Genomic DNA, 14605 nt, shown 5'->3' on the forward strand with positions numbered 1-14605 from the left:
GTTAGATGCTGATACGCAAGCTGCAGAGGGTCCACAAAAGGGGCCCACAGGGGCCTCAGCTCAACCAGAAGTCTCTGGAGGACAGCGCCTGTATCTTCTCTAACTTCACACTCGGGTTGAAGATGAAGTGCAGGAATGAACAAATTAATTAATTTGCAAAAAAACAATAAAATGTTATTTCTTTGGCAAAAACAACAAAAAAGTCAACTTTTATTTTGTGGCGCCATCTTGTGGTTGAACTTGAAAAGAGTGGCGGACAGTATGTAACTTTTATTTCCCTGACGCCATCACAGGTAACAATGTGGTGGGCGACAAGTACCATTCTGCACGGGAATACAAAAAGATGAACACGTCCATCACAACAATTCTTTCATTTCATTTTCTTGTCGCTGGCCAGCGAGTCGTGAAGTTTGGAGACGCATTTTTCAAACTGGTCCATGGCCAGGGTCCCGTTCTCGTCGAAGAATGCCGACACCGACTTGGTGAACTCGCATTCCCTCCACGTCTTGGACCAGCCGTCGCAGAAAGACACGAGGAGCGTGTACTGGTCGTCGAACCTGCAAGGGAGGAGTGGGAGAGAGTACGTCCGACCTTTAGCGCCCCGTCGGTCACGTGACGACAGGGGGAGGATTGCCTTTTTACCGCTTGAGGGAGGACGCCAGCTGCCAGGTGTGGTCAGGGTCCATCCCGGCCGGGTCCTTCTCCAGCGCCACCAGGAAGATGCTCTTCTCCTTGTAGGACGTGTACAGCGTCAGCACACCCATCATGATGAAGTAGGTGATGGGGGGCGTCAAGGACTGCAACATTTGTACCATCATACACCATACCATCAGTGGTCCCCAACCACCGGCCGTGGCCCGATTGGTACCGGGCCGCAGAATATTTTTTTATTAATTTTTATTTTAAAAAAATAAAATAAGAAAACTTTTTTTTATTAAATTAACATAAAAAAAACACAATATACACTTACAATTAGTGTACCAACCACAAAAACCTCCCTTTTCCATGACAAAGAAAAAAAAAAAAAAAGGATCGTGATTCGGATGTGATTCGATTTTTTTGGAGCACTCCTAGTCATGGTAGCAAGTATACGGTCAATAGCACAGTGATTGGATCGATATTTTTAATATGACAAAATATTTGTATGTTGTTTTTGTCATTGTTTACAAACTCTGAAAATAAGAGCAAATAGTATGTTTCGCATTTGTTTAATTATTTTAAATTTCTGACTTTTTATTACAAATATAAAGTAATAATTTAAATATTGTTACACCGCATTCCTTTGCTTATGTTGAATTACCATTGTGATCAAAAATGTAAGTATGAACATTGGTGTGACCAATTCTGGCCTGTAGGGGCTTCATATTTATTGGATCGATTTTCAAATGTGTAGTATCATACCAAAGACTATAAAAAAAATGGGACCCATTACCTCCCTGCTTGGCATTCAGAATCAAGGGTTGGAATTGGGGGTTAAATCACCATAAATGATTACCGGGCGCGGCACCGATGCTGCCCACGGCTCCCCTCACTTCCCAGGGGGTGATCAAGGGGATGAGTCAAATGCAGAGGACAAATTTCACCACACCTAGTGTGTAAGTGACAATCATTGGTACTTTAACTTTAAGTTGTTGCTATCTTTTTTTGGTGTGAACATTTTTGATTTGTCATGTCGTGGTCGACGTTTTTGCTTTACACACTAAGTTTTTGCTGTCGTCCAGCATTCTGTTTTTGTTTACTTTGTAGCCAGTTCAGTTTTAGTTTTGTTCTGCATAGCCATCCCTAAGCTTCAATGCCTTTTCTTAGGGGCACTCACCTTTTGTTTATTTTTGGTTTAAGCACTAGATACCTTTTCACCTGCACGTTGCTTTCTGCATATTATGATCACAACAAACCATCGTCGTCTCACACGACCTGTTCACGACATCTACAAAGCAATCAGCTACATGCTGCCACCTACTGATATGGCAGAGAATAACACGGTTACTCTGCCGAGCTCTAGACAGCACCGACACTCAACAACGGCACATTATTTGCGGATTATAATTAGGGATGTCCCGGTACAACTTTTTCACTTCCGATACGATACGGATATTGTAGCCTTGAGTGTTGGCTGATACTGATATCAATACGATACAATACAGGCACAAATCATACATATATTTATTCTTTATTTTGTTGTGTGGAATGTTAGAAAAGGCTTGATAAAGTGAAGTTACTGTTACTGATGTTGTAGTATTAAAACAGAAAACAATAGTCAACAAGAATAGGTATAGGAAAAACTGAACCATTTATTATTAACCAATTGGTTACATAAATTTTAACCTTCAACATAAGAGTATAACTTCAACAAATCCCAAAAAAACAAAATGTTATATTTAAAGTGCAAAAAAAAACACTAATACCAACATAATTACACAATTGAATAGAATAAATTAAAAATAAATTAGAAGACCCTGAAAAATACCCTAAATAAATCCAATTTTAAAAAAAAACGTTTTAAAGTGCAAACAATTCAAGTTCACTTCAGTTATTTTTTTACTGTCAGCATATGTTGGAAACAACACAATAGTGTCCACTGTCCAACTGCTCTAAGTTAAGAGTTGACAGCTCCAGTTTCACTGACTGACTGTGCCCAATAGTAATTAGTCTTCACTGAAGAATAGTGTAAACACAATAAACATGTCACTCTAATAACAAAAGCATAAAACAAATATCAGTCAGTGCTGACTACCCTTACTACTCCTCCTCCTTCACTTTCTGCAGTCCGAGCATAATGTGTAGTTTTTTTAAGAAGATAAGCATTTCTGCATGCTGTACTGTCTGCGATGAAGCTTATAGCATTTGCCTTCTCCACGTGTGCGGCAATACACTTGTTAACCTCTTTGTGTATCTGGGGTATAGTTTTGTCTACAATGTAGTGACGGCTAGGAATAATGTAGCAAGGTTCAAGGTGCTCCATTAAGCGTTTAAACCCGACATTACTCACCACCAACAGGGGCTGGTCATCAAGCACAATAAACTGGGCCATCTTTTCTGTTATGGCCATTGCCTTTTTGATGTACTGTGGTAGTTCGTCACGTCTTGTAAAGCTTTTGGCCAGCGTGGGTTGCTGAAGCGAGCCAGAGGTTTGTTGCTTCGCCTTGCTGCTCTCGCGAAAATCCTCATGTTCTTTTTTGTGGTGTTTTTCAAATGTGCGATGAGGTTGCTAGTATTGAACTTTCCCGGTTCTGTCCCTCCACGAGACACTTGCGCCTGACAAATGTTGCATTTAGCGGCAACGTCTTTGTCCGAGTTTACGTTAAAATACTTCCACACAGCCGACATCACTACACTTTGCTGCAAGCACACGCGTTGTCGTTGTTGTGATCACGTGGGCTATGCATGCTGGATCAGAGATGCTCTTCTTCCGCGGCCGGAACCAACGTGTTGGAGTGTGATCAAACCAGAGTCACCTATTATAGAAGTCCTGCAGCGGTAAATGGACAGCTTATATCGGAGCGCTTATATCTGAGTTTTTAGATTCAGTCCGATAAAATCCGATATTCACTTTTTTGGCTAATATCGGACTGATTTTAGATATCAATATCGGATCGGGACATCCCTAATTATAATTACTGGTTTGCAAAAAATATTTCTAACCCAAATAGGTGAAACGACATAATCTCCCATGGCACACCAGACAAACAACACATGCACCTGTGACAAAGGATATGAAACCACACAACAGGCCAGAACTGGTCTGGACTCAGGAAAGGGGTGCAGGTAGTCCCACACCAGAGCCACCATGGCGAACACACAGGACACAGTGCAGATGACCAGACGACCGTCCACCAGCTCGAAGTTCTCCACGTAGCCATACTTGTCCAGCAGCACCTGTGTGAGTGTGTGTGTGTGTGTGTGTGTGTGGGGGGGGGGGGGGGGGGGGGGGTGTTCAACAGCGCAATGACGTCACCACATACGTCACGTTAAACGTTTGACCACCGACCTTCTTGGCGGCGTCATCCAAAGAGTTTTTAACCGCTGCTCCGTCCCATTTGTCGAGCTTCACCGGCTTCTCGTCGATGCGCCACTGAAACACATTAACGCCACTTTATTACGCGGGGTGCAGTCGCCGCTGAGACTCGAGTTACAAAAACACGCTGGATCAAACGCGCCCAATTATTTGACGTTGCCATCATTCATTTTTAGCATGCTAGCTCAGCTGACCGCGTCCAAGCAGCCTGACTAGAACGCTCCTCGCCGACTTGTAAGATTTCAAAGTCTCAAAATTTCACGGGCAAGGTCACTTTATAGTCGGTTGTAAAAGTTTAAAAGCAATTTTTAAAAAATATTCTTACTTTCTCTAGGATACCACTGCGCGGAGCTGCCATCTTGGATTTTTTTGTGCTACGCCCCAAAACACGACTTCCGCAACATGGACGCTCCTGATTGGTCTAAAAGTGTCAACGTGACGTGTTAGTCACTGCCGACCACCATATTGGTCCGGTCATGGATTCAGTTTAACTCCTTCTGTTCCAAATTGAAAGCTGTCTAGCCGTTGAACTACGCCGTCTTACAAGTATGCCACGTTAGCACGCTAATATTAACATTTTAACTTAATTTCTACGTTTTAAATCTAAAAAAAAATGGATTGTGTTACTTGGCGCCATCTTGCAAGTATGACAACTAGGGCTGCGAATATTTGGGTGTCCCACGATTCGATACAATATCGATTCTTGGGGTCACGATTCGATAATATATTGATTTTTTCGATTCGATTCGATTCTCGATTCAAAAAGCCGTATCTACCCCAGTCTGCTGACATGCAAGCAGAGTAGTAGATTTAAAAATAAAAATAAAAGCTTTAATAATTGTAAAGGACAATGTTTTTTCAATTGATTGCAATAATGTAAATTTGTTTTAACTATTAAACAAACCAAAAATATGACTTATTTTATCTTTGTGAAAATATTGGACACAGTGTGTTGTCAAGCTTATGAGATGCGATGCAAGTGTAAGCCACTGTGACACTATTGTTCTTTTTTTTTATTTTTATAAATGTCTAATGATAATGTCAATGAGGGATTTTTAATCACTGCTATGCTGAAATTATAACTAATATTGATACTGTTGTTGATAATATTCATTTTTGTTTCACTACTTTTGGTTTGTTCTATGCCGTGTTTGTGTTTTCTCAATTGCTCTGTTTATTGGAGTGTTGCTGGGTCAGGTTTGGTTTTGGAATTGAATTGCATTGTTATGGTATTGCTGTTTAGTGGTTTGTTGGATTGATAAAAAAAAAAAAAGAAATTGATTTTTTAAAAATGAGAATCGATTCTGAATCGCACAACATGTCCGATTCGATTCGTATTAGAATTGATTTTTTCCCACACCTCTAATGCTAACTATTCACATGTTAAGGTGAGCATGCTAACGTTTTATACTATAGCATTTTAGCTTATTTTGAACGTTTGAATCTAAAACGAATGGATTTGGTTACATGGCGACATCTTACCATGAATTGATTAACGTGGACCCCGACTTGAACTAGTTTAAAAACTTTTGGTGTTAACATTTATTGGTCAATTGTCAGAATATGTACTATACTGTGCAATCTACTAATAAAAGTTTCAATGAATCAATCAATTGCATGTATGCTCTTATTTCCACTAAGGTTAGTATGCTAAAATTGTATGCTAGTATTTTCGCTAGTTGCATTTGTTTTAAAATATATAAATGGCTTTTGATATTTGATGCAATTTTAAAAGTACGCGAAACTTTGCTATGTTGTTAGGCTAATGTTAATTAGTAGCATTTTAGCTATTCTGATACTTGGCGCCATTTTAGACATGTTAACTTCTTCTATTAACATGATATTATTTTATGTTAGCATTTTTGCTTATTTGTATTGTAAACCTAAAATTAATGGGTTTTAAAACATTTTTTCCCATTACATTATGTTAACTGTTCCCAGTATAACAAGTTAACGTTAGCATGTTAACATTTAATGCTAACATTTTAGCTTATTTTGAACATTTGAATCTAAAATTAATGGATTTGGTTACATAGCAACATTTTGCAAGTATGCTCTTATTTCCACGTTAAATTAGCATGCTAACATTTTATGCTAGCCTTTTCGCTCATTGTATTTGTTTTGAAATCTAAAAATGAAGGCTTTTGATATTTGGTACTGTCTTAGAAGTACGCAAACGTTTCCCATGTTGTTATGCTAATGTTTAATGCTAGAATTTTAGCTATTCTGATACTTGGCGCCATTTTAGACAACTTCTTGTTGACATGTTGTTTTGTTAGCATTTTTGCTCATTTTAGTCTTATAAACCTAAAATTTATGGGTTTTAAAACACATCTCCTCGCTACATGATGCTAACTGTTCACAGTATATCAAGTTAACATTAGCATGTTAACATTTAATGCTAAAAATTTAGCTTATTTTGAACATTAGAATAAAAAATTAATGGATTTGGTTACATGGCGCCATCTTGCAAGTATGCTCTTATTTCCACGTTAAGTTAGCATGCTAACATTTTATGCTAACCTTTTTGTTCATTGTATTTTTTTTTAATCTAAAAATAATGGCTTTCGATACTTGGTGCTATTTTAGAAGTACGCGAACGTTTCTTAAGTTGTTAGGTTGATGTTTAATGCAAGCATTTTAGCTATTCTGATACTTGGCGCCAATTAAGACCTAACTTCTTGTTAGGATGCTATTGTTTTATGTTAGCATTTTTGCTCATTTTAGTCTTTTAAACCTAAAATTAATGGGTTTTAAAACATATCTCCCTGTTACATTATGCTAACTGTTCCCAGTTTAACAAGTTAACGTTAGAATGTTAATATTTCCTGCTAGCTTCTTAGCTTTAATCAACCAGAGGTTCACACAACAGATCGCAGGCTCCACCGAATGTAGCTTGAATCACCTTTCTCATCTCTCACTCCTGAAACTGTATGTTTTTTGTACTGATTCAGAAGATTCATGCTTTGTAGACCAGACAGTCTGGCCCTGACCAGTGTTTGATGTTGATAATTGTTTCAACTTTTTAATAATTTAGACGTGCTGTCATACAAAATGTCACAGTTTCAGTCATTTGGCACTCTGCTACATTGTCCAACACTCTTCAACTAGTTTAGAAAATGTGCATAATATCTTTGCTGTCAAAGAAAGTCAATTAAAGCTGGCATGTCAAGAAAAAAAAGCCCTTCAGTGGAGGAGACAATCTCATTGGGACACCCCCTAAAATATACAGTATATATCTATGTGTATATGTTACATATATAGAAAAGGTTTGTGTTTAAAGTTACTGATGGAAACTGAACACTTTTGACACAGGCATTATGCTGATTTCAGGAATCAATGATAAAAAGCAAAGATGAGAGAAAAATACTGCAGTAGAAGCCAAGTCTTTTGTCAACTTTGTGTTTGCTGTGCTAGCAAGCTAACATTAGCCTCATTGCACATTGCTAACATTAGCTCAACATGTTAGCACAACGGAGAGAAGAAAAGTCATTTTACAGCATGATTTAGTTCCGTTTAGCATCAGGAAAAGGTGAAAAAGAAAGTTTGGATTCGGTGGTTTGACTAGCGCTGCTTGTTGATTCGTCGAGAGCGCCGTAGGCCGCGCCTCCTTCGGTTCTGATTGGACATCCAGGAGCGCAGGAAGTACTTGTCAGGACTGGTCCGGCAAGGGTTGCTCTCTCGGTCAAACTGTCTCTGCAGCTTCACGGCGAGGGCTCGGTCCCGCCTCTCCTGCTGGATGGTGCGGAGCAGGCGCTCGTCGAAGACCTCCGAGTCGCGGTCCTGGTCCAAGTGTTTGGTCTTCTGGTGGCTCTTCCTGCTCCTCTTTGAGGTAGTCGTCTGGTAGTGGACGCCACTGTCGGACTCTATGCGGGGGCTCGACGAGTCTTTTGGTGTCATCTTACAGGACTGAAAGCCCGACTTGTGCGCGTACGGCGAAAACGAATGTCTGCGGCCGAACAAAGCCCCTCCCCCCCGCAGCTCTGGAACGCCCACACTCTTGTCAAAGTCGGAACTACTCCTAAAAGTCACCTCGCTGCTGTAGCGGACGGCGGGCACGCGGATCTTCACCGACTGTTTCTGAAAGGCCTCGCCGTCCACGCTCGGAGGGTCGAACACCAGTTTTCTCTTGTTGCTGGCGCCGCCCCGAACTCCCGAGGACACGCCCCCGCCGTCTTGGAGCTCTTTGACGGGGCTGGTCAGCGTGGCCTTGGAGTTGACTTTGAAACTTTGGCGGTCCAGCTCGATCTGCCGCCACCTCTGCAGCACTGCCGGGCTGGCCTCGTAGCTTGTGGGTTTAGTCAAGCCGCACGTTAGATTCCGGGGCGTGGATTTGATGATGATGGGCTCCAGCAGTCGGCCGTCCGCCAGGCGTTTGGGCGGCGTGCAGGGCGAGCACACGATGGGTTTAAAGTGGTTCAGCTCCTCCGAGATGCTGTCGTTGCTCTCTGGACTGATGGAGCGCTCCGCTCCGAACTGAGGGAAGCTCAGCGGCGTTGCCGACGATGTGATCGCTGCGCGCCAGGCCGGCCGCCGTTCAGGAGCAGAAACGGGCGCCGAGACGGAGCGGCTGTTCTCGGACGAGAGGAGGATTCCCGCCGTGAAGCTGTGACCGATGCCGACCTGAAATGACAGGAAGTGATGACATCAGCTGCTTTGAAGAGCCACGCTAACTGTAAGTGTGACGGACGTCGTACTCTGTCCAACATGGCCGCCTGCGTGAGCAGCTTCAGCTTGCCGCCTCTGTGCTCCAGCGTGCAGCTGCGGCTCCTCTGAGAAGACCTGGTGACCAAAGGGCAGAGGTCAGGGGTCACGCCGCGCGGCTAACGACACAAAGCGAGTGTGACAAGTAGGACCACCTTGCGATGCCCGACGAGGTTCTGGTTCTCCTAACGAAGGCAGACAGAGTCTTGATCCTCTTGCCGATGGGCACCTCGTTCTCAGAGTCCGACAAAACTCCCTGGCAACAAGCGGCTCATTCAGAACTTTGTTCACTTTTTGGACTATTTAAGCCAGGGGTGTCAAACTCAACTTTAGTAAGGGTCACGTCGCAATTATGGTAGCCCTCAGAGGGCCACGTGAAACTGGGAATACCGTATTTCCTTGAATTGCCGCTGGGGCGCTAATTAATTTAAAACCTCTTCTCACTCCTAAGCTTACCAAAGGCATGCGGTAAAAGTAAGCATGCGCTAATTATTTTAAAACCTCTTCTCACTTCGGCACTTACCAAAGGTATGCAGTAAAAATTTGAGTGTGATGTAAGCTTGGACCTTAAATCCTACTGAATAACTCTTAATCTTCTTCCCTTTATGCGATTTCAAATTACTGGTTTTGAAATCAGCCTCCACCATTTTGAAAATTATGACAGGGGAAGTGTCACTCGTGACGTCACGAGTTTGACCAGGTGGTAATACTAAGCATATGCTAATTATTTGGGGAAGCGAGTTTGACCCGGCAGTAATTCAAGGCATGCGCATTCTATATGCCCTGCGGCAATTCAAGGAAATACGGTAGTTTTAAATATAAAAATATAATAGCTTTGTTACATAATTTGCAAAGACAACACTTTATGATTGTTATATTTTTAACAGATTGATGGACAACCTATGCAATTGCATGAGCAACATTTTTCTCTCAAAATTGAAATAACAGTGCTTTTTTATTTGCACATAAAACAATTTGGCGGGCCAAATAAAATGATCTGGCGGGTGATTTGGGCCACAAAATGACGTGGCGGCCCACATAATGTGCCTACGTAGCGAGCCATTATAAAGAACTTAGTGGGTCACATTAGAATTATGTTGCGTGCCACTTTAAAATGATTGCAAGTGCCCCAATAAAGTGACGTGGCTAGGTCACAGTAAATTTATTGGATGAGGCACATTAAAAGGATGTGGCGGTCCACAGTAAAATGATGTGGCGTGCCACTTTTAAAAATAATGAGGCACATTAAAATTGTGTGGTGGTCCACAGTAACATTATGTGGTGGGCCACATTAAAAATGAATGAGGCACATTAAATAATGTGGCGGGCCAGATTAAAAATGAATGAGGCACATTAAATATATGTGGCGGGCCAGATTAAAAATGAATGAGGCATATTAAAATGATGTGGCATGCCACATTAAAAATGAATGAAGCACATTAAAATTATGTGGCAGGCCAAATTAAAAATTAAGGGGTCATATTAAAATTATGTGGCGGGCCACTTTAAAAATTAATGAGGCACATTAAAATGACGTGGCGGTCTACAGTAACTTAAAGTGGCGCTTCACGTTAAAAAATAATGAGGCACATTCAAATTATGTGGTGGTCCCCAGTAACATTATGTGGCGGGCCACGATAAAAATGAATGAGGCACATTAAAATAATTTGGCGGGCCTGGTTAAAAATTAATAAGGCACATTAAAATTATGTGGCGGGCCAGATTAAAAATTAATGAGGCATATTAAAATGATGTGGCAGGCCACTTTAAAAATGAATGAAGCACATTAAAATTATGTGGCGGGCCAGATTAAAAATTAATGAGGCATATTAAAATCAGTGGCAGGCCACTTTAAAAACTAATGAGGCAAATTAAAATGATGTGGCGGGCCACTTTAAAAATTAATGAGGCACATTGAAATGACATGGCGGTCCACAGTAACGTAATGTGACGGGTCACGTTAAAAAATAATGAGGCACATTCAAATTACGTGGTGGTCCACAGTAACATTATGTGGCAGGCCACACTAAAATAAATGATGCAATTTAAAATAACGTGGCGGGCCACTAAAAAATGAATGAGGCAGATTAAAATGATGTGGCGGGCCACAGTAACATTATGTGGCGGGCCACATTAAAAATTAAAGAAGCACATTAAAATTACATGGCGGTCTACAGTAAAATGAAGTGGCAGGTCATGACAAAATTGTGTGGTAATCCACAGTAAAATGATTAAGTGAAGTCCATTAAAATGATGTGGCGGTCCACAGTAAAATGTCTAACAAGGCCACGGTAAAATGATTGGATGAGGTACATTAAAATTATGTGGCGGGCCACATAAAAATTAATGAGGCACATTAAAATAACGTGGTGGTCCGCAGCAACATTATGTGGTGGGCCACGTTAAAAATTAACGAGGTACATTAAAATGACGTGGCGGTCCACAGTAACATTATATGGCTGGCCCCATTCCAAATGAATGAGGCACATTAAATAAGATTATGGCGGGCCCGGTTAAAAACGACTGAGCCACGTTAAAATTATGTGGCGGTCGACAGTAACATTTTGTAGCGGGCCACGTAAAAATTAATGAAGCACATTAAAATAATGTTGCGGTCTGCAGTAACATTATGTGGCGGGCCACATAAAAATTAATGAGGCGCGATAAAATTATATGGCTGTCCACGGTAACATTATGTGGCGGGCCACTTAAAAAAATTAATGAGGCACATTAAAATAAAGTGGCGGTCAACAGTAACATTATGTGGTGCGCCACCTTAAAAATGAATGAGGCAAATTAAAATGATGTGGTGGCCCACAGGAACATTACGTGGCAGGCCACATTAAAAAATTATTGCGAGGCATATTAAATTGATGTGGCAGTCCACAGTAAAAGGATGTGGCAGGTCATGATAAAATTATGTGGTGATCCACAGTAAAATGATTGGGTGAGGTACATTAAAAATTACGTGGCAGTCCACAGTAAAATTACGTGGCGAGGCCACGGTAAAATGGATGGATGAGGCACATTAAAATTATGTTGCGGTTCACAGTAAAATGACGTGGCAGGCCACGATAAAAAATTGTGGATGAGGCATACGAAGAGGCAGTCCCGGGCCTTGAATTTGACACCAGTGGTGCACAACATATGCAATGGCATGTACATAATTTTTCCGTCAAATTTGAATTAAATACATTTAGCCAAAAAGTGCTTTTTTTTGCATCCTTTCGCAGGCAACATTAAACATTGTGGCGGGTCTTTTGGGCCACATTAAGATAATTGAATGAGGCACATTAATTTGATATGGCTGTCCACAGTAAAGAGATATAGTGGGCCACAATTAAAATTATGTGGCGTCTAGTTTGACACCTGTACAGTAGAACATATGCAATTGCATGCGCAACATTTTTCTGTCAAAAATTAAAGAACAAATAAGAAATATATCTTTCCAGCCTTTCACAGGCAACATAAAGGACGTGGAGGACCACTTTAGAAGGGGAACATTATCACAATTTCAGAAGGGTTAAAACCAATAAAAATCAGTTCCCAGCAGCTTATTTTCTTTTTTGAATTTTTTTTCAAAATTTTACCCATTTCGGAATATCCCTAAAAAAGCTTTAAAGTGCCTGATTTTCGCTATCTGTGAAGCCATCGTCCATTTTCCTGTGACGTCATCCAGTGATGCCAATACGGATAGCACAGCAAGATATAGCGGCATTAGCTCGGATTCAGACACGGATTTCAGCGGCTTAAGCGATTCAACAGATTACGCATGTATTAAAACGGATGGTTGGAGTATAGAGGCAGATAGCGAAAACGAAATTGAAGCAGAAACTGAAGCTATTGAGCGAATAGCTATTGACGCTATTCGGCCATGTTTGCCTTAGCATCGCCGGTAAAATGTGCAGACCAACGATCTGAAGTTTCGCATCTCGTGACACTGGATCAACTTAAATCCATCGATTGGTAAGTGTTTGTTTGGCATTAAATGTGGGTAGAGGGAAACGCTGGATGTAAATATAGTTTCAAATGTACATACAGCTAGCCTAAATAGCATGTTAGCATTGATTAGCTGGCAGTCATGCCGCGACCAAATATGTCTTCTTAGCACATAAGTCAACAACATCGACAAAACTGACCTTTGTGATTTAGTTGACTTTATCGTTGGAAATGCATCTGCAGGTTATCTATACATCTCTGTGCCATTTCTGCCTTAGCACCGCCGGTAAAATGTGCAGACACTCCGGCACATTCGATGGGGGTCTGGCGAAAGATTTCTTTGACTTTATCGTTGGAAATGCATCTGCTTTGAGTGTCGCAGGATATCCACACAATCTTGCCATCTCTGTAGTAGCATAGCTTTTGTCGGTAAAGTGTGCGGAACAAACAACTGTCCATTTCGTCGGCCTTCCCCACACCCTTGTATTTTGAACAAATTTCGTCCAATTTCTTACCACTTTCGCATCTTTGGGCCAGTGGTGCAACTTGAATCCCTCCCTGTTAGTGTTGTTACTCCCTCCGACAACACACCGACGAGGCATGATGTCTCCAAGTTTCCAGGAAATAGTCGAAAAAACGGAAAATAACAGAGCTGAGACGCGGTGTTTGGGAAAATGGCAGCTATATTACCTAGGTGACGTCACGTTCTGACGTCATCGCTCCGAGAGCGATAAATAGAAAGGCGTTTAATTCGGCAAAATTCACCCATTTAGAGTTCGGAAATCGGTTAAAAAAATAAATGGTCTTTTTTCTGCAACATCAAGGTATATATTGACGCTTACATAGGTCTGGTGATAATGTTCCCCCTTAAAAGAAAATAAAAATTATTGGAAAGGGCACATTGAAAGAATGTGCCGGGCCACATTTGGTCCCCGGGCCTTGATTTTGATAGCAGTGATGTATGCAATGACTTACCGGCTCGTCTCTGCGCATGCTCCTCCTCTTCGCCTCCTCTCGGTCCTCACACAGCGATAGCTGAATAAAACCAAATCAGCATTTGGTTTTCCAACAACACCAAAGCTTTTCTTGCAGAACGTTTTAACAGGAAGCAAAAGATCACCTTGTGCTTCATGTTTGGACCTTCTGCTGACATCTGGACCAAACGTGGACACACAAAGAAGTCTGACAACACAAACACACACAGTTTTAAATGAAGAGTCCCTGGCTCCTCCTACTCAACAAGTCCCAACAAGTCCCTCCGTGTTGTCCTTCAACTTTCCAGTTCAAGAACTATACTTGCCGCCAGCCCATCGAGCTGACACGTGACCAGCTCGGCGCTTACCTGTCGGTCCTCTCCGATGCTCGGCGTCCTTTACGGCCGCCCCGCCACTCCCGTCCTGGGTCCTCCGTCGTCCCCGGGCCGAGCAGGGTGGGCTGCCGGCGGATCGCGCATGCTCGCGGGCGGCGCGGGTCTCCGCGTGGTTCGCGGGCGGACACGAGGAGGTGGGTCCGCACGCGGTTCTGAGTCTGGTACGGGACCGGGACTCGCCAGCGTCCGTCGCCTTCCCGGACCGTTGGACAGACCCCACGGCCGCCATCTTGCCAGGAGAGTGTTCTGCTTCAAAACAAACCCCGCCCTTCCCTGCCAAAAACAAGGCTGGGCTTTCAAAATAAAAGTCTGGACGGCTGGCACTTTGTTTTGTGAGAAAGAAAAACAAAACTACTGTTAGATTTGCTGATTTTGTTTGATTGCAATGGTAGAAATCAACGTTGCCACATAACTTGTACCTGAATTTCACGTGAAACGTCCATTTTTTAAACCGAAATTGTCAACCGGAAGTGAAGTAACATATTTTAAAATTCAAAACACAATGAACTAAACATTTGTGTTAAAGGCCTACTGAAATGAGATTTTCTTATTTAAACGGGGATAGCAGGTCCATTCTA

The 14605-nt window shown here is 41.9% G+C and overlaps 2 protein-coding genes across 2 annotated transcripts; both read right to left on the reverse strand.

Annotated features, from left to right (window-relative positions):
* Positions 1 to 255: 255 nt before the first annotated feature.
* spcs2 (signal peptidase complex subunit 2) lies at positions 256 to 4478 on the reverse strand. The gene is made up of 5 exons (XM_061877780.1): positions 4341 to 4478; positions 3989 to 4072; positions 3716 to 3876; positions 643 to 777; positions 256 to 557 (listed from the first exon to the last, which is right to left on the reverse strand). The coding sequence occupies exons 1-5, from the start codon at positions 4371 to 4373 to the stop codon at positions 371 to 373; spliced, it is 600 nt and encodes a 199-aa protein (XP_061733764.1). The 5' UTR covers positions 4374 to 4478; the 3' UTR covers positions 256 to 370.
* A 2535-nt stretch (positions 4479 to 7013) lies between these two features.
* Positions 7014 to 14307, reverse strand: rnf169 (ring finger protein 169). The gene is made up of 6 exons (XM_061877781.1): positions 14001 to 14307; positions 13779 to 13840; positions 13634 to 13693; positions 8875 to 8975; positions 8713 to 8797; positions 7014 to 8638 (listed from the first exon to the last, which is right to left on the reverse strand). The coding sequence occupies exons 1-6, from the start codon at positions 14254 to 14256 to the stop codon at positions 7580 to 7582; spliced, it is 1623 nt and encodes a 540-aa protein (XP_061733765.1). The 5' UTR covers positions 14257 to 14307; the 3' UTR covers positions 7014 to 7579.
* Between the last annotated feature and the right edge of the window lie 298 nt (positions 14308 to 14605).

This window comes from Nerophis ophidion, linkage group LG18, assembly GCF_033978795.1.
Source record: "Nerophis ophidion isolate RoL-2023_Sa linkage group LG18, RoL_Noph_v1.0, whole genome shotgun sequence".
In the NCBI taxonomy this organism is placed as follows: Eukaryota; Metazoa; Chordata; class Actinopteri; order Syngnathiformes; family Syngnathidae; genus Nerophis; species Nerophis ophidion.